This window comes from Pezoporus flaviventris, unplaced genomic scaffold (genome assembly GCF_033815535.1).
Source record: "Pezoporus flaviventris isolate CSIRO_AGI_PZ_B2104156 unplaced genomic scaffold, CSIRO_AGI_Pfla_v1 ptg000045l, whole genome shotgun sequence".
NCBI lineage: Eukaryota > Metazoa > Chordata > Aves > Psittaciformes > Psittacidae > Pezoporus > Pezoporus flaviventris.
The window spans coordinates 23,090,001-23,112,500 of record NW_026892593.1 but is presented as its reverse complement, the minus strand read 5'-3'; the positions used below and the strand labels follow the sequence as shown (position 1 = coordinate 23,112,500).

General features: G+C 36.3%; 1 protein-coding gene across 9 annotated transcripts in view; it reads left to right on the top strand.

Annotated features, from left to right (window-relative positions):
* FOXP2 (forkhead box P2) overlaps positions 1-22,500 on the top strand; it is a 418,353-nt gene that overhangs the window by 387,735 nt on the left and 8,118 nt on the right. For all 9 annotated transcript variants that reach the window (XM_061467685.1, XM_061467681.1, XM_061467676.1 and 6 more), the window contains one exon: positions 333-496. In XM_061467685.1, coding sequence (XP_061323669.1) covers positions 333-496 — 164 coding nt within the window. The remainder of the gene's footprint in view (positions 1-332; positions 497-22,500) is intronic.

The window sequence follows — 22,500 nt, the reverse complement described above, 5'->3', positions numbered from 1 at the left end:
GCATTATAAAGGAGCCATACATTGTGTGGAAGGGCATAGGGGTTAAGTGTAATTCAAAGTCAAAAAATAATGTAAAACTAGAAAGTGCCATGAATATTGGAACATAATAATGGAAAATAATGAAACCTGTGTCAGAGAAATAGTAAACTGGAAATAGAGATGCTGTTACATTCAGAATGTGAAAACGGGAAAATGCACAGAATCCTGACCACCTCTGCAACTACCCAAAATGAGCTGCTTTGTGTGTGTGCATTCATACATGTATGAACATTTAGAAGTGATTTGTGTATGTATGGACTAATATTTTTTATTTTTACTCTTCATTTTGGTAGGCTGCACTGGCAGAAAGTAGTTTACCATTACTTAGTAACCCAGGATTGATAAATAACGCATCCAGTGGCTTACTGCAGGCAGTCCATGAAGATCTCAATGGTTCACTGGATCACATTGACAGTAATGGAAATAGCAGTCCGGGCTGCTCTCCTCAGCCTCACATGTAAGTGCAGTTAGCATCCCTTCAAGAAAAAAATACCTTAGTCTAAGACACAATATTACTCAAAAGTGCTTTGAGACATGGTAAGTGAAACATCTGGAAGTGTATGTTTGAAACTAAACATTTATATTACAGCATTTAAATAGATGAGTCTTCATTTACTTTGTAGTAAATTGGTGTAACCTTGCTTCTTTTTTATTTTGCCTTTTTTTTTGCCTTTTTTTTTCTTTTAACCTCTTCAACTTGCTTGTGAGCATTGAATGTAACAGGAGGCTGATCTCGGTGGTCATTTTCACAGTCTGGTTTGGAAGATATAGTCAGAATGTTCATGTTGGAATTAGTTGTAATTTTAACTATGAGTCTCTAAACCATTTATGAACTGTAGTAGAGATATTGCCCATTTATATAAACCATAAAATGCAAAGTTTAACTGTTGCCCACAGTTTACATAGAAGCCAGTAAAGTGTAACTTTTTGCCTGTCGTATAAATCAGTGTAATTACATATTCAAGTTTAATTACTGGTGCGTCTGTATTGGCAAGGTTTATATGTTATATTTTATGCAAGACTACGATTCCTATTAATATTTAGCAGCTAACTATATCATTAATTACTCTAAAATCTTTCCCCTACCATCTTTTTAATGGAGCTGAGAGAGTGGAAGTATTAAAAATTGATGTATTGTGGATTTCAGAAATGTGTCTGAAGCTTTAGAAATGCCCGGCCTTAATCAGTGATGTCAAACATGGCAGTTTCTTGTTTACTAAATAGTAAAACATGTATCTTGGAGGTATTGTTTCCCAGGTTATTTATATAATAATTAGCAGTGTGATATGTAAGTAGACGTAGATTTAAGTTTACTGTAGGATGATTTTGAACGTGTATGTACAATATTGACTTTTTTCTGTGTTTAAAATAGCTGATCCAATATGCCTTTTCTTCATTCATTTTCTCATTCCCATTTTTAATGTTAATTTTAATTTCTAGACTGGGATATTTAGCAATAACAGTAATTGAGACCAAACTCCCTTTTTACTTATGCTCTGATGTGTAAAGAATCTATTTTGATCCAACTCTTTTTTTTAGGTGGAATATTTTGCGTAGTTTTTCTTCTTTTGTTTGGCATGTTAATATATCCGTGATCACACAGAAATGTTTATTGTCACACATTTAATTGTTTTATTGCACATTTATTCTACTTGCCTTTGAAAATAATACACTGTGAACATTCATGTATTTTATCAGGTTCCAAACCATTACTTTTTCAAAATGGAAAAATTTGTCTTTTGGAAGTGTCTTTAGATGTATTAAATAATACAAAAGAAGTAATAAAACTTGAAGTAGAAAGAACATGAATATATGCTCTTGAGAGTAACACTACTCTAAAACAAGTAAAGTGAGCAATCAGACAAAAGTTTTTATATCCCATGCTTTATGCTATCAACCATACAGTGGGTAGCTTGAGGCCTTTTACTTTTAGCAGTTCTCCTGAGTATGCTAATGCTCTCTTCCTGTATAAAATGCCAAGACAATAAAACTTTAAAGAGCAAACAAGAGTTAGATCATGTGTGTTAAAAACAGCTACTTTACAGAAAAGAATGACACTTGTTATTAAAGTTGTTTTCTAAGTGTTTGGCAGATCTGTTTACATATCCTATATGCTGTCTGCCATTCTGCTGGATAAACTGAGATATCTGTGCATATGATTATGTAGATATGGCTACATTTATAGCTGTGTTGATAGCTAAAATACTGCATATTGTTGCCTATAAAAAAAAAAGGGAGATAACTTGAGTTACACCCATGAGTTACATGATTCAGCCTTCCTCTCTCATTTCTATGATATGTCATTTGTCAAAACGGGCAGTTTCGGGACTTGCTACACTGGGTCTTTTGAAACTTATAACTCTCTGAGAGATTGAAGCAACAGAATGTAAATGCACTGAGATATCACTGGAGAAAGAGGTTATGCTTATTCATCCCTTGCACCAAATTTAGTGCAAGATTACTGGCCTTCTGAAAGACCAAGAATTGTCAGCCAAAAGATACAAGCTAGGACTAGATACCTGTTCATTTATAAAATTTTTGCTCTCTCCTTACTGATGGAGCTGAGAATATAAAAAAAGGAAGTGAACGCAACTTACAAGGAAAAGGGAAGGAAGAGACTTGTGCAGGAGGCAGAGGGAAAAGGGAGAGACATCTTCCTTGTCTCCATTGGCCAGGGCCCCTCAGTTTGTTAAAGGTCATCACTTAAGTAAATGAGAAAATAGGGAAAGAATGACCGAATGAAATAAATAAGAATAGGGCAACAGTGAAGGTAACATTTTAATTTTTACATTACCTACATAGATTACATAATCCCAGGCTTTGGAGTTTTTTAAATGAAAAATATTTAATACACTGGAAAAAGTATATTTTACTGTCAAAAGCATCCACATACTTGTCCTGAGAAGGTTCATCCAGGAGGTTAGGGTTTTTCTACCCTGGAGAAATGTTGTTGAGGCAGTCATAATCACTGTGCTCACCTGTGAAGTCAGTGGCTCTGTTAATTTCCAAGTAGATGAAACTTCCATCTCCTGATTCCCAGGAAAGTGTAGTAGCCACAACACCAGGAATATGCTGAGCAATTATGCTGCCTGCCATCTTGAAGTTGGCGAGCAGCCAGGAGCAACGGAGCATGGTATTAGGGAAGAAGCAAGAGGCTGCATCAATTTAGAGATTAGAGCCTTCAGGTGGGAAGGGGCAGAGTTTGGAGTTGAGACAAGCTTCCAGGGAGAGACATTTGTTTGGTATTAAGAGTATCAGCAGGAAATGTGAAGAGTCCCAGTGACAGTGTCAAAGCCAAGCATCTCAGGCATTTGGTTGTTAAAATTCTATCAGATATTCTTATCAGGTAAAAAGCAAAGTTTCTTATTTTGGAATGTTCACATTTCTTTTTTGAGCATAAACTAATTTTTTTTATAAACATAATGAAGGGTGTGTGTGTGTGTACAGTAGTCATTTTTTCTGTGCTTTGAGCATGAGAACATTATCAGAGAAATTGATTTCTGCTAGTGTAATACCTTAGTTACTCAGTGCCAGAAAGTGGGGAAATTACTCCAGTCTTTGGATTTGAACCTGGTACTTCACATTTGTTTTTTGAAGCAGTAGTAAAAGCAATTAGAGTCACCAAATTTATCCATCTGTGGACAGATACCTAAAATAGGTGGGTGAATTGGCTTACTTAGAAAATAGTCTCTGTTCATTAATTAGAGAATGAAGGTAGGGATATAACTTCAGGTAAATGCAGAACTTCTAAATGCTTGCTAAGTGCCGTGAATCCCAGCCAGTGTATTTAGGGCGGTGGTACTTTAAAAGCTTTACAGTTCCTGCCTTGTGTAATGATATATGATCTGCTCCGTTTCTTAACACTAAAATACTGCAGTAAGTTTTAGGTGATCAATATGACCATGGCCTGGTAGTTGAGATAGCTCCTGTATTAATAGTTCCTTAAAGCAGATGAAATTTTATGCTGCATGCATCCCAGTTTCCATTCACAGTCTGACTAAAGACAGTAACTCCATGATCCAGTATGCAGCATATCGCTAGTGGAATCTCAAATCCTAAGTTTACTTTCTGTGTTTTAGTAGTATTAAATCCAAGTTCTATCTTTGATTGGCCTTCAAATCAGATTCCTGGTAGGTTGATGTGGGCCTGAAGTACTCCCTTCACACAAATCTTCACTGAGAAAAGAAGTTACTTGTTATGGACATGAATGTTCTGTTCAAAATTCCTATTTCCTCTAATATCAGTTGTCAACAATCAGTTTCAGACAATTATCTTTTCATTTAAATCAGTATGAAAGACTGTTGCCTTTCTTCATTTTTTGAACATGGACTACTCCAAATTACTGTGGGCTTTACGTGGTAAGGACAAGTTTCAAAGCGACAAACACGAAGGAAAGTATTTCATGTGCAAAAACCCCATTACTTACGAAGAACTAGGTGCCGCTAATCTTGCGTAACAGTTGTACATGGATTTTATTGGAAGCTCCACAGCACATACCTTTGGGGTATAAATGCCGACTTCTGAAGCAAAAAAACAACAAAACAACCAACCAAAGAACCCAAAACAAAACAAAAAAGCCAAACAAACACACCAGCCACATCCATCCAAACAAGTGCAGTTAAAGCTGTATGGCTGTGGGAAACTGGAAAAACTTTCATTGTCCCTGAAACAACAACATTGGATAAGACATGGAATGGTACTTGCAACAGTAATAACAATTCATGATAACTCATGAATTGTTATCATGGTAATTTTAACTCATGATAATTAGTGATAACTCTTTTTTAACCTGCGTCGTAGCAAGTGTACTGATGAAGAGTTTTGGAGGGAGTCAAAACTCAGTTCCTTCAGAGCCAGTGCATTTAGACTCTTCAGTGAACATCAGGATCATAATGAAATCAGCATTATGCTGTTATTTTTCCTCTCTCTGTTATATGTTCAAGAATTCTCACTCTCAGTGATGGAATATCAGGAATGAAAATCAAGTTCAGCTGTGTTCCTGGTGTTTGTGCATTTGTGGAAGATTAATCACCCTTAAGTGATTATTGCAGCTGGCACAGACCAGGGTGTTTATCACCAGAACACAGTGCATCTCTAGTCCATGTGTTAATATTTTGGCAAATGCATCATGCAAAATGCTGGTTTACTTCACTATATAAATCTGGGGGGAAAAGGTAAAATTTTAATCTGCAAAGCTGCTCATAGCACTTGAGGAAACAAAAAGAATTTGGTCTTCAGAAGACCTGGAAAACTGTGGTCTGAGAAAACGTAGTCTCACCATAGGAAACAGTGAGGTAGTTATGCCATTCTGTTAAACCCCACTGTAGTTCATTTAATAAGTGGGAAGAGTTAGCAGAGGAGATAGTGAATGCAAATATCCTGTTTGTGAGGTTTTGTGGAAGGGAGTTTTTGTCATGGTTTTCTCTCTCCTCACACTCTATGAGAGTGTACACTGAAGACAATGCAACTAATCTTTTATATTCTCAATTTATGAAAATAATCTAGTTCCTAACAGCAAATCCAGAATCCTGGAGATAATCTGTCATTCTAATTTCTAGAATTTTAATTGTTGATTGTTTTTCAAAAAAGCACAGTGAAAAAAAAAATAGTTTTTTTAGAGTCCAATCTTAAAAAGTGAATTCATACAGTCTCATCTCATGATGACTTTGTGTTCATCTATTGTAATTCTGTAGGACAGGAATTGTTTGAAGCCAAATGTCAAGACACACATATACCCCGTGAGCTTTAAGGTTGTTTGGAAAATACTATATAAGGTCATTGTGAGAAGTCATAACTTTTTATTAAATGAACAAGAGTAAGAGTCAATGAGTTACTAAAAATGAGCTTGTCCAGTGCAGTCCTTCATCTTTAGTTCTGTCTGTGAAAAGATGAGTTCCAACCATCTGTGGTTACAGTCACCTTTTCTTTTGTATTCTGTTGTCATTCCCGGCCCTACTGCTTTACCTTTCCCACTCTTGCCCTGACTGGATCATTTTCTTTTTGCAGTTTTATCTGCATAATCATCAAACTTGCGGTTGGGTTTGGGTTTTTTTTTTCAAACTTTTTTATCTTTAAATTTTATTCCCAGAGGCAAATATGATTATTCTGCTGTAAGATCATTTACTTTTGAGGTACTTCAGTTTGAAAGCATTCCATTGTCAGGTTGTTCCCATATCTGATTATTCCAGTCCCCCACTGTTAAGCTTTCACATGGCTTACAGTAGGTTACCTATCATTCCTGTTTAAATCCCTTTCATTCCCTTGTTTCTTTAACTTCATAATGTTCCGATCCCCTGTCTTCCCTCCCCCTCTTTCTTTTTTTTTTTTTTTTTTTTTGTTATCATTGCATTGTCCATTTCATGATCTTTTTGCATTTACCTTGGAGACTTGTTCTGTTCTAGGAGACTGCTATGATCCAAGTCTCTTGTTCATTATAGAAGACTTGACATACTGTATGAGAAAATAAACCCTCAAAACACATCAATTAACAGGGATATAACAAGCATTATTAAATAGGTGGGAAACATGTAATTGAGCAGATGAATGTGGAAGCAATTGTAGTGTTTTCTGGGTATCCTTGTTCATCAAGAATATTTCACCTAATCAGATGATATTTCAGTGCCTGTATAATTTAATTTCACACATTTTTATTCATAAATCTATCATAGGGAAGATAATGGGCAAAGAGACTTTGTGACAACAATTGATTTTTATTTTTATATAAAAAGAGGAACAGCTAGGAAACAGGATCTTAAAGGTTATAACTTTTGTCTGAGCATATTCCCATTGAAGGATGCTCTATTCTGAGAATACACAGTGAAATGATTTTGTCTTTGCCTAACCCTGCATAGCATCTGAAAGTGACAGGCAAGTCCATCAGTCCAACACTTTATCATACTATTTTGTTACCATTTAATTTTTTTTTTTTTTTGCCTTTACTAACTGTATCAATCATGTGACAGTAAACTCTTTAAGGTGTGACTGTGAGTCCCAACTTTCTTCATACAGGGCCATTCATATGTGGACACTAATGGAAAAATAAGCAATGATGCTTCGATTAATATTTTTCACCACTCATATTGACATAACTTTTCACTTGAATATTATCCTAAATATTTGGTTTATTATTGTTTTGCATTACTTTACTTTTCAGTCCATTCATCCTCTGTGTTTTGCTTCTGTTCATCAGTTTTCTTATCTTCCAAGACTGATATTCCAGTCCTTTATCATTTCCTCCTTAGTATCTTAAGTGTTACATGTCTTACTTTGGAGCAGAGGTTGCTATGTCTCCTTTGCATTATTCCAGCTCCAACTGTTGAATGTTAACAATACATTCCCAATGGTCTTGAAGAAAAGATCTCTCCCTATATATAGTGTTTCCAGCTGCGAAGTGTCAGATCCCCATAGCTTGGCTTGTAGAAGTTGGTAGGCTCCTGGAGCGGGGGTTCACATGTTCTTTCTGGAAGCTATCTTGCTGAAAACTTTGTGGTACTGCTGTCACAAATTCTCAGTGTATTCTTGCTTTTCATGCTAAGATGATAGTGCCATTAACACCATATTTCTAAAAATGCACCTACAGTTAGGAATTTTAGCCCCTTTTGATGATTGCATTTGGATTTCGAGTCATTTTTGAGAGTAGACTTTCTAGATTTTTTTCTGCAAATACACATGTCCAAAATCTTTAAACTTACATATCATGTAAACAGTGAAATAAAAACATACAATTATATCGAGTTGATAGTGTTTACACTAGTAGTTTTAATTACAATCCATAAATTGAAGCAAAGATTAACTGAAAAATATAGGCCATTATGCTGTGGAAGTGTTGTTATTTGACTTTTAGTCAGATCTTCAGAATTCTAACTCTAAGCACTTTACACATTTTAAAAGACTGAAAGTTTCATTGCACTTTTTTTTAGAGTTTATAGAAAGACGTCAGTGTGAAACCTCGTGTGTAGGTCACATGAAAGTAATAAAATCTCAAGGTGACTCAAGTTGTGATTATACCCAGTAAAGTCCATATACAAAAGCAACGCTCACAATCTTCTGGCAAAGTGCATTTGCATTTAACAGCAGTCTGTGATTTAGAACAGTGCTGGGAACATGTAAGTGAAATACAGACTGTGGTGTAATCTCTGTTGGGGTTATAAACACAGGTGTTCCAGTGTTTTTCTCAAACTCACAACAGTATTAAATGTGTATCTTTAATTAGGCTGAGCAAATCCAGTAGTCTTTCTCCTTCACCTAGACTTACGAAGTTCATTTGTTTCACTGTATCCATTAATAGAGGTTTAATGATGTAGCAGAACCTTTGTATGATCGTGACCTCTCACTAACCCTTTTCAAAGACTTCCATGAGCTTCTGATTGAGATGGATAAGGGGAAATGTTTCTTTGATGCAGTATTATGCTGTGATAGTAGTACTTTGTGTAATTAGGGACTTCCCCCAACTTGATTTTTAGTTTTTTGTTATGTTTCCACCTCCTTTCCTTCATTCCTTGCAAATTTGGCATTGTCAGACATCACAGATGAAAAAAATGTCCTCCAAGCTTTTGTCTCTTCTTCTTCTAAGAACACAGGAAATCAGAGTTATGTTGTAGACAACCATGTCATACAGTTCCTTTCTTAAAATTATCATAGTCTATCTTGAAAGCTATTGTGGAACTTCATTCTTTTGGTGATTATCAGCTACATTTCAATTTCCAGACTATATTTCAATTTAGTTTAACGTGCATATTTTCTAGCTTACGTAGTCTTTCTTACTCTTTATTTCTCAAATGTGTTCTAGAGAGAGCACTGAACTTTGCATCTTCATTTTGGTAGACCAAACAGGCTCTTTCTGGTTCAGTAGACTCCATTCTCCTAGTCTTTCTGGTAGACATTCCATAAAACTACACAGTTTGGATTTTCATGTGCAGGTCTTAACAATTTTTCAAAGCATTCCGTATGTATTTGTACATAATGTGACTCTTCTTTCTCTCTGTTCTTATGGGGGCAAAAAGCCCGTATTTTAGCTAGATTCAGCTAAACTGTTGTGGTTTATTTTTATAGTGTGGTAATAAGAATGGTTTGGGGCCCTGTTGTGGTAAGTGCTGTAGAAAGGCAAAACAGACAGGTTTTTCAGATCGTATCCCCAAACTCTTGCAGTCTTTAGGTAGCAATTGAGTTAATTTTTGAAAAGCATCTTGAGATGTAGTTTGAATGGAAGTTGTATATTACTTACACAGTAATTCTCCCCAGGTAGAATCAGACTTTGTTTAGAGAAGCGTTTGACACAATGCCAATTGGCATTAGACAGCAGTATATGTAGATGAAACCAGAAGGTAAACCATGACTGGTAGCTCTGACAGACCTTGAGATAAGCATCTATCAAGTAGTGTTCTGTTGCTATGCATGCCCTTCTATTCATGGCATCATGAAAGAAATTATTATGCTTCTGTATCCATCTGGAGTTACTGAAATTACAGCTTAAAACATGCTGGGTTTTTTCTTATTATTTTGTAGCCACATATTTACAGATGTGGTAACAAACAATGTATCGCACTATATATATGTTTCATTTGGCTGGAATATAGTGTCCTGGAAAGGAGAAGTTTGTTAAGCACAGACCAAAATACGCACTTGAAGAGGCATGGTATGTTAACCCAGGCTCTGTGATCTCTCAGCTAATCAGCTCAGTCTTCAGGCAGACTATATTTGTGTTTTCTTGCAAAGACCATACAGGTATAACATGTTTTTCAGGCATGTTGCTCTTCAAATCTATATCTTAAATCTATAATAGCATAAAAATATGAAGCATGATTAATATTTCCATGTTGTGATTTTTTGTAATTTTTGCAATTTTGTGAAATGTTCTGATAAAATTTAGAATTAAGTTTGAAGTATTACATATGAGAACAATCTCTGGTTTAAATATGAGGTGATGATGACTGGGTACACAGTCATTCGTAAAACTCTGAAAGTTGTATCAGGTCACAAACTGAATGTGTACTGAGAAAGGTATGTGATTGTGAAAGCATAATTAACAGCAATGTTGTATGTAACAGTAAGCTCTGTCCTCCATCCAGTTCTTCTGTTTGGCCTGTTCTGAAGACTCTGGAAGGACTAAAAATATTAGGGAAGAGAGAAACTGGAAATGATAACAGTCTGCAGAACACTGTGCAGAGATGGGAATGAACTTGTCCACTGGGAATGGGACAAGAAATATCTGATTAGCATTTCAGGAAGAAGAGTTAGGACAGACACCAGAAAAATAAATCCTTTCTGACTGTAGAATAATTAAGTGCTTATATGTGTACCAGCACAGTGGAACCACTGATACTGGAGGCTTCTGAAAACACACTGGAAATGGTCAGAAGTGTTTTAGGTATAAACGATCCTACTTTGGTGTAGGGAAAGAGGATAAAGAGGCCATATGATCTGTTGAGGTTCCTTCCAGCCATATTTTCTTCAATTCTTATGATAAATCTGGAAAAAGAAAGTTTTTTCATGTATGCTCTGTGTAACTGGAGACTAGCTGGATTGTCCAAGTCCACTTATTTGTAATCTGGAACAGCTTTCATAGCAAAGTATCTTTAAGCACTCTTACTTCTAAGATTGAATGAAAAATATATATTGAGCATAAGATTTAAGTAATGTGACAAGTCTCAGCTAGGGCAGTGCAGACAAGTCCTGCACAGGTCAGTTTGACACGTGTCCTTGCCAAGTGTGACATGGGGTTCTACTTGTTAACTGTTCAGCAAAACAAAAATACCAAAGGGCTGGCCATTCTCCAGGCTTGTTGGAGCAGGGAAGGGTAGTCATCACTTCGAGTCCATGCTCTTAAACATTGGGAAAAAATAAAAATACAAAAATAAATGCTCCAAGGAACTCAGCGTATGAAAGGAAATACTGCTAAAACTTTTGAAGTAGTCATCAAGTATACTTATCAATCAACAGACTTCTGCTTCCCAGGGCAGTATATTGCAGCCAAACAAAATATATACAATGCAATACATTGTTCATTATTACATTTGTAAATGTCTAGGTACAGAAGAAAAAAATGTACCATGCTCAGATGTTAGTGTAATGCCATTTAATTCCTTGCTGCTGCATTAGAACAGTGTTTAGGTGCCACTGTAGACAAATGTTGATGATTAACTTACAATACGTCAAAAAAGTGTTCTGAAGTGTTGGTAAAAGGATGTTATTTTCAGCCTTTTTTGTCCCACACTGTCTAACTGCTCGGTTGTATGTTTTCTGGGATAGCAGAGGTTTACTGATGTAAAAGTTTTCAACAGAAATAGAAAAAGCAATTCTCTATATCCTGCATTTATATTAAGATGCATAAAACCTCACATAGTACAGTCCAAATTCTCCCTCAGCTTTTCCTGGATCACTGAATAGTTTTCCAGATTTCACATAGAGAACATTTGCCTGCTCTAACCCACACATAATATTGATATATTTAGTTGCTGCTGCTAAGTTTCTGTATAACTGGTACAGTTTTTAGAACTTCCCAACCATTAGATACTACAGAGCGTGCCAGATCCATAGCCTCTTTTCTTCAACTTTGTTGTCTTCAGGCTTGCTCTTTTTCAATGGTTCTTCAACGACAAAAATATTCAGACACTCAAATCTTTAGTCCTTTGTCATTTTCCTTTGAATTTTTACCTTTAAAACTTCTGTGCTCTTTCTCCCTAATCCTCTTCTTTGTTTAGCATGTTAACTTTTGACGTTTGAGCTAGATGTAGTTGACGGTTTGAAAGACTTTAGAGGGCTGTGCCCTAAGCTAATTTCTAGTCAAGTTGCAACTTTTTTATGGTTCTATCACAGAAAAAATACATTTATTTAGACACCAAAGGGAGCAAGCCAATGTCAAGGATGGGAATTTTAATAAGTCACTAGAATCAGAAAATCTATGTCATATCATCTTAATCAGAACTTGATTCCTGAAAATGTTGGCATGGCTAAACTGGTAGGGCAAGAAGCACTGAACTCCATCTCCAGTCACTTTAGGATCAAATGTGTTTGTGTATTTTGTAGATAAGCATCACAAAATCATCCCTGAGTTGGGAAGTGCCTATGGTGTAGAAAGAAAGAGAGATTTGCTCTTGGTCTTCATGAAGAAGTTGACTGGCTTCTGCAATGTGAAGGTCAATATGTGTTAAGATGTTTTCCTGTAGAGTAGTGGCAGCTGGCATCTTGGAATTACTGAATACTCACGTATTTTAATCCTATTAAAATATTTAATAAAATTTAAAAAAAAACCACAACTCATTATCTGTGTAACTTACTGATTCTAAAAACTTTCTTTAGCAGTAGCTCTGTGCCTTTTAATTATTAGAATAAATTACCACTGGTATAACTAATGAAAAAACAATCATAAATATGCCATATTAATTTATGTATGGGTAAAATGAAGGTGAATATTTGCTTTTTTCCCTATATTTCCTTTGATCGACATTTCTAATCTATCACTTTTCCTCATATCTCCAAGCTGCTACTCATTTTGTGTTGACTTCAGTGACAGCTAAATTAAATCACTCCCATTATGTTTAATGTTTCCTCACAGAGGTACGTTTAGCATGTCATAGGTCACTTCTGTTTTTCTTTTCTGTATTCTGTTATATTGTTTATGAGATGAGTGAGTAATAGCTAAAAGGTAGTCAAGTACCTTGAACATACAAGTTGAAGTGAGAGCCTACTATAAATACATAAACATGTTTTATATTATTGTCACTGTCATTATTCTCTCCCAGTTAGTCTAATGTACTGGGGTTTGACTTCTTCAAGAGAGGCACCATTGAAGGATTCCTAATAAGTAGTTGCAGTAGATAGATGTACATGGGTAGTTTATTTTCTTTCTTTTATTTGTCAACAGTAAATTGACCTGCCATGGATTGTCAGCTTTGTTATTTTTTTCACAGTTAACTTTACATATGAATAATTTAAATATATTGTGTTGTGACTTCTGTTTGTATCTTCTTCTGAGGTATTCTTAATTATGTTCATGACAGAAATGTAATGTAGGATCTTAAGAGAATTCTCACTGTTAACCTACCTCCATATTGTGAAATAATCTTTTGTTCTTTTGTCATCCAACTAGTTTTGTTATTGGCAAATCTTTACGTCTAATTTTATCATGAGTTAGGTTTTTGAAGTTTCTCACAGGAATTTGCAAATTAATTTACATCCATCAGCTCTCCTTGTTTACTATTGTATTACTCTTAGAAGCCTCATAGGGCAAGTAAAATTAGTGGTCTTGCATATACTTGTTATTCCACCTCATTTGTCTATTAGAAAAATACGTGGTTCAGTGTGTATTCCCTTTGGTTATTCCCCCTTTTCCCCAAGGTTTCTGTCAGATATATTGCTTATTTCACTTACATCTTCTGCTGTGAATAAACTTCTCAAGTGGAATCATGGCCCTAATGAAGTCAAGGGGAATTTTGCCATTGACTTAAATGAGATCTGGATTTCATCCCAGGAAACCATTTGTCTTCATGTCTTTGGCTTTCCCTCATTTCTTATTCTGCCTTCAGTCACTCCTAATCACTCCTAATCTCCATCTGATATTCTTGTGACTGCTTACACCCCCATTTCTCAATTTTAGTTCATTAATTTTTTTTTTTTTTTTTTTTCCCAGATAAGACATGGAGTTTTCCCAGATCTATACTTTATTAGAACTTTGAAAATTTGTACACTCTTGGTAGTCTACAGCATTAGCAAAATTGCTAATGTTGAAATCCAGAACGTTTTTTTCTGTGCAAATATGAGCAAGAAAAAATTTTCATAGTTGTGGCAGGATTAATTGGGAATGAGTGCCCTGTTAACCAATGACTTTCTAAGTGATTTTTACAAAGGTTTGAGAGTTTTTTCCTGTTATAGAAATGTGATGTCTCAGTGTTTTCTGTAATCTATATTCCTCTAAAATTAAAAAGATACAGATAAAATCATCTTTTGGACTTCAGCATTAAACTGCCTTCTTAATCTTTGTTCCTCATTTTCAGACCATCTGTGTATCTTATGGCATATTCTTTTTTAAAATACTGTCATGTTCAGATTTTCAGACATTAACAACAAGTATCTTCCTGCTGTCCCCCTTTCCTCTGATATGTGATATATGTGTATGAACTCAAGGGTAGCTTTCCTCTGCTGTGTTCATGCTAGAGCATCATATCCCATTAGTAATTGTTCTTGCCTTTTACTGTGGTCTTCCATTTGCAAAACCCGGGTATTCTCTGATTTCTCCTGGGACATAAGAATGTGCTGGGCCCTGTACTGTTTAGCATCTTTATTGATGTCCTGAAGTATGGACCTCCTTCTCATCAGGTTTGCAGATGACATCAAATTAGGGGGAGCAGTCTGTATCTATAGGATAGGAAATCCATTAACAGGACTTGTGTGGATGGAAGGACTGAGCCAGGATAAACTTTATGAAATGCCATGCCCTGCACTGAGTAAATATCCTCTTGCAATGGTGCGTCTTTCTAAGGTATTACTAAAGAAAAGTGTTTGCCAGACCAGTTTTGTGCAGTTAGTAATGATGGCGTTTGTGATTCTTTTCCCCCCAGAGGGACTCACCTACTCTTTATCTTAGAACAATTGATGGGAATGCATTGAGAACACTACCTTCTTTTGCAGTCACTGATAAAATTTTATCAACCCCTGTTATCAATAGGAAAGAAAATCTCTAGTCTTCAAGGTTGTAAAAGCAGTAATAGACATACACAAACTCATTCTTACTTGTTTCTATACCTTGCTTGATGCACCAGAGGCACTTTGTGACCACTGATCATTAATTTCATCTTATGCTGTCTCCTCTAGCAATGAGCTAAAGAAGACAAACTTTAGTGGCCTAATTAATTATTCCAGTCACTCTTATCTCCCGTCAGTCTGCAACAGTGCCTGCCAGCTAGGGCTGCTGTCTCTGCTTTCCACACCACCAATTCAGTGTACCAGCTCCACCACAGTAGACTTGAAATCCTGTTGATGGAAAAGGTGATAGATATAAAAAGGAGTATGTTTTAACATATTTTTGTGTGTTTCAGTGTTGCATTTGAGAGAAGAAAAGATTGCTGCTTCCTTTTTTTTTTCTCAGCACAGCTCTTGGAGGACCCAGGGTGGAAGGGTATAATTTGAAAGTGGCAAGTTGGCAAAACAGAAATATCTCCACTGAGGAGCAGTGCTTCTATAGGCATCGCATTTCCAGTCTTCTTCCATCATGATGTTATAGCTTCACCCTCTCCTTAGTGAAATGAGGTAGCACACCCTCAGCTGCCTGACAAGGATATGTGACAATAGGTACTTCCCCCCTTTCATGCTTACAGGTTGAGATTTCCATATAGGCATTATTTTATCTAGAAATAATAATGCTTCTGCAGCATTTCAGTATATGTGAATATACATGGGGGATTGATTCCTGATGTTCAAGGAAAAATAATAATGGATTCAGTGATAGTTGCAGTATTACTGACTTTGTATTTAATTACCCATCTAATACTCTTTCTTCCCTTTCTCAGTATTTGGATTAGTATTTCCCTAAATGGCTGAACATATTCATGTCAATAAACAATTCACTTCTACTTAAGAAAAATAATAAACTTTTTATAACAGCATGAAATTGTAGAAAGTCAAAGTAATAGAATTAGATATCTTGAAAATACTGTAGGATTTGAGGATTTGTCTCCATTTGCCTACTAAAGCATAAATATAAAAATTCTGGATCAGGAAGAGTGGATTGGAAAGGAAAGCTTTTCTTTTTAAGCTACTATAGAATATCCTACAGACCTAGAGCTGTACTGGCAAGGTGAGATACAGCTCTTCCTGAGGCAGTGCTAGCTCAGATCTATGAGAAAAAAAAAAAGACAAACAAACGAGCAAATAAAACAACCCACGCCACAGCAAAGGGGTCAGTTACTACCTCTATAATATAGTGATTATCATTTTGCAAAATAAAATGTGGTTAAAGGTATTTTCATAGTAAAGTATAACAAAAGTCACAACTTTAAAAGTAATAGAAGTTGTAAATAGTTTGTTTTTCATCAGGTTAAACTAGGAAAACACTTTATACAGTGTTAGATGTTAGCACAGAGAAATCTTTAGTCAAGATGCTCCGAAAAAACTAAAGATTAAAAATTTTCTTCAAATACTAAAATACAGGAATGTACAGAAAGAATTAGTTTGGCCACAGTATTATTGTGCTTGAGTAGCTTCCCTTGTTGACTTGTACACAGAAGTTGTCAGACTTCCACAGTTTGAAGAATTCTGTAGGTGTGAATCTTTTTAATATCTCCTCCTAATGTACACAGGACACTTCGTGTAGCTGAATCAAAACCACACTTATAGGATGCCTACAGCATGAAAGAATTGAGGGCAGTGTTGGTGATAAGTAAAAATGTAAATAAAAATTGCAGGTGTTCAAAGTTAAAAGTTACACTGGAAATGTGCAGTTCTGTCAAAGATACTGTGTTACACAAGTATAGCATGTTCTGTTTGTTCTTTTGTTCTATTGAAGAATAGTCAATGTAATGGAAGTAAAGACAGTGAAGAAGTAGTATGGTTGGAAGAGTATCTGCAGATTAACCAGCTGGTTTTGTAGTTACAATGTCTGTGGGCTAAGGCTGTCTACAGAATTGTAAGGAAGAATGCATCAAACTGTGCATCTTTTGTTTTAGGAAGTGGTTAAAGTTGTTTGGGAGCTATCTAATTTTTTTTTTTTTAAACTTTTAAAAATCTTTATTACTTTAACAGGCAAACAAAATCTTTAAAGAAATAATCAACCGAGGTTGTCATACCACATATGGCTTAGAAACTGTTCAGTCGCAAAGATTCCTCTGGGAAAGCTTTCTTCAGCTGAGTTCCAGAAAATTCGTCATCTTTATATACTTCTACATGAAGCATTAGGAAAGCTTGTGAGTCAATAGTATCCAAATTAAAGTCTCATAGAAAATAAGCCTGGGAGGGACTTCAAGACATCATCTAATTTATTGCCCTTTGTGCCATTGAATACCAAAGTAAAAAACTCTCTAGTGTTACTAGGTGCCTAAGTCACCCTAGCAATACAAAATACTTTCAGCTGCAACCCAGGAAAAAAAATCACCCTTTTACGATTTCAGACTGATTATTGCAGCCCCTGTGTGGAATAAAAAGTGCACTGAGAGGTCTTAAAAAAATTACATGACTGGCTGCAAAACATTCGCTTGGCTAAAAAGCTCACAAGTGAGCACATGGACCTGGGCAGCTTTTCTCTCTCAGCATCTACCACCTCTTCAGTACAAAGCCAAGAGCAAAGTCTTTTCAGTGCCAGTCATTACATGACTTAGCTGTCTGAGAGACTACATGTCTCTGTCATGGTGTCCCACAGCACTTTCCCTTAAATGATTTTAGCAGAACATTAGAGATTTTTCTTGGATATGGACAACAATGTTTAGAGGACCCAGATTCCACTGGGAATGCTGGAGGGGTTGTGGCACTTCCCCAGTGGGTTTCAGGATTCAACACCAAACCCCTTGCCTGCTTTCCCTCTCCCCCCCCCCCATAGAATTGGATGATAGAAATACAGTGAAACTTAAATTATTACATCTCTGGTTTAGGAAGAGTCTTTGTAGTACCTCACTGCTGATGGCTATAAAAAACATTGTCTGACTTCATATTTTTTCCAAAGACAAGTTGTATTTCCTATTGAAAACCTGGGGTGAGCACTATTTCTACTAATCGAGTCCAGACCTTGTTTATTATAATGATTTCTATTTTGTTGTCCTGCTTTCTCACTGCTGTTTTTCTGGATTCAGTATCCCCTTAAATTAAAGCTGATATGACATGAAACCTCTGTAGAAAACATGCTATCCATAATTGAGAATATTGCACCAAGTGTCTTTTCTCCTTGTTGACACCAGCTCAACTCAATTTAATTAAGAAATCATGTACTCTGTTATAGGAACTGATTGTTTTCCTGTCAGCAACAGGACAAGCTCCAGTGTTTAAAAGTTGAATGTAACACTTGTTTCCGTTGTCTAGATTTTATCAGGATTTTAGTAGCTGTAACACTACAAGTTTTCCTAAGGCAGGATCAGGCTTGTGCAAAACTCAGAAGACAAGTTCACCTTGTATCAGAAGAGTTATTGTAGGCTTTGGGAATTCGGCTTCATCTCTAAATATTTGGAAGCTACTTTATACATTCCTTCCTAGTGTATATTTATCCCTCAGCTGCCTGTCCTGTTATCTGTCTTTTTCTTTTGAAGCCTCAAAGCTCCTCTCCAGCAGCCTACAAACGGTCTTCATGAGGCCTCTGTAACTTAAGCAACTGTTACCTGTCTCCTGGCACCTGGCAGTTGTTCTATAAACAATGATGTCTTTAAGCATATAGTATACATCAGAGAGCATAACATGAAGTTGTAGTTTGCCAGTTGCAGGAGTGAGAGAAAAATCTCAGTGTAAAGCTGTAAAGCATGCAGAAGAGTGTGTATTTGAGGCAGACACAGAGTCAGAGGGACTTCATATTCTGCGATCTATGAGCAAGGAAGAAGTAATGTTCTGAGATGAGCAGGCAGCTCTCCATGTTACTAGAATCCTTTTCTGTTGCAGAGGCCTCTTACAGAGAGTTTCATTTTGAAATTGCTGGAGTACAGGGAAAGTTTTCTTTTATAAAGGTAGAACCACCAATTGTAAAGAAGGTGGAATGAGTCTGTTCATTTGTTTATATCTTTGCCAAAAAGTTCTTTGAAATAATGTAGTACTGCTGTATGTTATTTTTGCTGTTGCTGCAGGCATCTCCTCTGTTACACTGCACTGTTAGTCCTGAGCTTAGGCAGAGGTTTAGTTTGCCAGCATTTGTTCAATAGGAGACAGCCATTTTGATGAGGACATCTGAACATGATACTGAAATAATACTCATTAAGAAGTAACTTTGTCATCCCTTTATTCTGCCAAAGAGTTTAGCAGTGACTGAACTCAGTCACTTCTCTAGCATCTGACCTGTTGCTCATTCTGTAACCTAAGTCATCCTTCTTTCAGCTTTTCTTCGTATAATATTTTTTTTCTAAACCTCTAACTGGATTTTCTCAAGTTGCCACATACTCGAAATTTCATCATCTTCATTAATGTGCTTGCACTACCTCCCATTTTATTGACATCTGCAAAGATAATAACCATGCTTTCTATTCTATCTTCTGTGTCATTAATGAAAAATACTGACTAGTTCTGAACACAGGGTTGTTCCATCAATTTACTCATCATTCAAATACAGATTCCAATTGTTTATAGATAAGTTTTGATCAGGCATCACTGAGCTATGGCTTGTTGTTAGGAGTTAAGTAGCATAGTTATTAATAAAAAGACATGGCATATACTCTTTGGAATTTATGTTTAAATGTATTGAAACATACACACAAATTGTAATGTTAGTTAAAAACAAATACCAATAAATATTTTGCATTCTATGCGCAGTGAATATCTTGAGATATATTATGCTATACTGAAAGTTTTCAAGATGATAGGAATTGTCAACCAATTTAAAAGATGGGTGGTCAAATCTTGTTTTGCTTATGGAAAAGAAAAGAAAAAAGGTTTTGTTTTTCATATGTATTTTGTATTGTTACTTCCTCCTCAAAATATACAGAGAATGCTAGAAATGTAAGATCTTTTACATCTCTGAACAACGTGCCTGAACTTTGCCTTTCAACCTCTGATTTTGAAAACCAAACTCTAGAGCTGAGAGAAATGTTAGTTTCAAGAGCCAATATTGTATTCCTTATGGTTACACTTCCAGAAAGTTTGTGTGGCAGCATTTTCTGCAAGCAGTACTCTTAAGCTCCTGGTAGAAAAGCCTATGAAATTTATTTTTGCATGGAAAAACTGAACTGATTGATTTGGTCTTGGTTTACTGTTGATCTGGAAGGAAAGTATAGTTGACAAAAAATATTAGTTTTTTAAGCTAGTATGTCTTCCACAGATTAGTTATCAAAACAATCTTTGAACTGTCCTTGCAAAAAAGTCTCAATACTAAAAAATTACAGCACAAGGGGAACTAGTATCTTCATGTGTAGTGCTTTTTTAATGGCTATATCTTATAATCTTCCCTGTTTGTACAGTGGCAGCATTCCAACCACATAAATGTAATAAAAACAACCTGGACACTACCTTTAAAGGAACTGAACTCATATGGTAAAAAATGAAAGTTCTGTAGTCAGAATTCTGTAAGCATGGAAAGGAAAGCATAGCATTGAATCATAGAGTGGTTTGGGATGGAAGGGACATTTAAAGATCTAATCCAAGCCCCCTGCTGTGGGTGGGGATATCCATCCAACCCACTTCCAGGCATGGGGCATCCACAGCTTCCCTGGGTAAACTGTTCCAGTGTCGCACCTCCGGCATTATAGAAGATTTCTTCCTTATGTCTCAAGTTAAAAAATGTTGTCCCTTGTCCTGTCACTACAGGCCTTGGTAAAAGGTCTCCATCTTTCTTACAAAGCCCCCTTGAAGTATTGAAAGGTCATAATACGGTCTCCCCAGAGCCTTTTCTTCTTCAGGCTGAACAACCCCAACTCTCTCAGCCTTTCTTCATAGGAGAGGTGTTAGAGCCCTCTGACCATTTTTGTGGCCCTTCTCTAGACCCACTCCAACACGTCCATGCTGTCTAGTACCGGGGACCTCAGAGCTAGATGCAGTACTCCAGGTAGGATCTCAGAGCAGAGTACAGGGGGAGAATCACCTCCCTCAGCCTGCTGGTGACACTTCTTTTTATGCAGCCCAGGATGAGATTGGCTTTCTGGATGGCAAGTGCATATTGCCAGCTCATGTCCGATTTTTCATCCACCAGTATCCTCAGGTCATTTTTGGGAGGGCTGCTCTCAATCCCTTCATCCCCCAGTCTGTACTGATATTGGGGATAGGCCCAGGTGCAGGGCCTCGTGCTTGGCTTAACTGAATTTCCTGAGGTTCATGCAGGCCCACTCCTCAAGCCTTTCAAGGTCCCTCTGAGTGGTATCCCTTCTCTCCACCAGATCAACTGCTCCACTCGGCTTGCTGTCATCTGCAAACTTACTGCTGGTGCACTCAATCCCAGTGGCTGTGTCACTGAAGAAAGTCAGTAGTATTGGTCCCAGTACAGACCCTTGAGGGCCACCGCAATGAAGAATACAGGTGCACAAAATGAAATTTCTTGTTAGCAACATAAGGAACAGAATATTGTAATAATAGTGTTCCAATATCTAGAAGCGATAAATATAGCATTATTTCATGATTAAAAACATTGAAGACTTACATAAAAAAACATCCACAATTTGAAGCTTAAATGGAGTTCAGAAGTTCTTTTCAACACTTACAGATGTTTTAAAAAAGAAACTAAGTAAAAAACCCAACCTTCTCAAAGGTCCCTTATATCTCAAGGCCCACAGTTACTTGTACTACCGTAAAAATGGATGAATGGGTTTTCTCCACCTTCCAGAAGACACAGTTCAATTGTTTTTCAGTGATGAAAGTAATTTCTAAATGACCTCACATTCCCTTGATACGTATCTACCAAACAAATTAGAACAAATATAGTTAAATTCAGATGGAAATTGGAGCACCTTGTTGCCTGTGGGTCCTAATAGTTGTATTCAAATTCACTAAAGTCTGTGCTGAGGTAGATTCTGCTTGACCTCAGCTCACGCTGGGGTGTTCAAACCTCAGGTGTCCACTGGAAATACTGCAACAGTGAAATATAACAGATGAGGCTCAATTTACATTTTTAATCTGTATGGCAGAGTTAAATCTGTAAAGAGAATCAGGCAGCATGTCTTGTTCTTTATTATTTTATCAATTACTGTGCAGTGGCATGTGGGATACTAACCCAGATCGTAATCCAGTAATACTTGGATAGAAAACTTTGTTTTGTATTCTAGCTATAAGGAAGTTGTGTACTATAGCTGACTGCTAAATATTTGTTTAGCATATTTTGTATATTCTATTTGTAAGGACCTATATACAGTGAGACTAGTCATGTTTTTACCTTATCTCAGTTTGTATGTTAAGAGTTTTGCTGTGTTTATGTCTATTTCAACCAAAAGAAGAGCTGGCTTTTATATTTTATCTGCTTTGGTGAATTCAATTAATTTTTTTCAAGTTTATTCATCTAGCAGTGAAAATGTAAGCTATTCTGATTTAATTCAAAGTAAATTGTATATATTTATGCAAAGAATATTAAGAAAAACAATATGGGAATTAAGGTGCTAATAAGGAATTGAGTGAAATAGTTCTGTCTTAGCAAGCATTTAAAAATAGTTGATCATTGCTTTCGCCGTCTAAGTAAAAAATCAAATGCTCTTAACATGTCCTGTAGATAGCAGATTCAGAATTTACTCCAGATGGATGCATTCCTTTTTTCCTTGTTAGCCCATGCATCTGCGAATGTGTATACACAGATGTTCTTATAAAATTGACAAAGTACATATTAAAACTTCAGAAGCTTGTCACACTAGCCTTTACAAAATTCCTTAC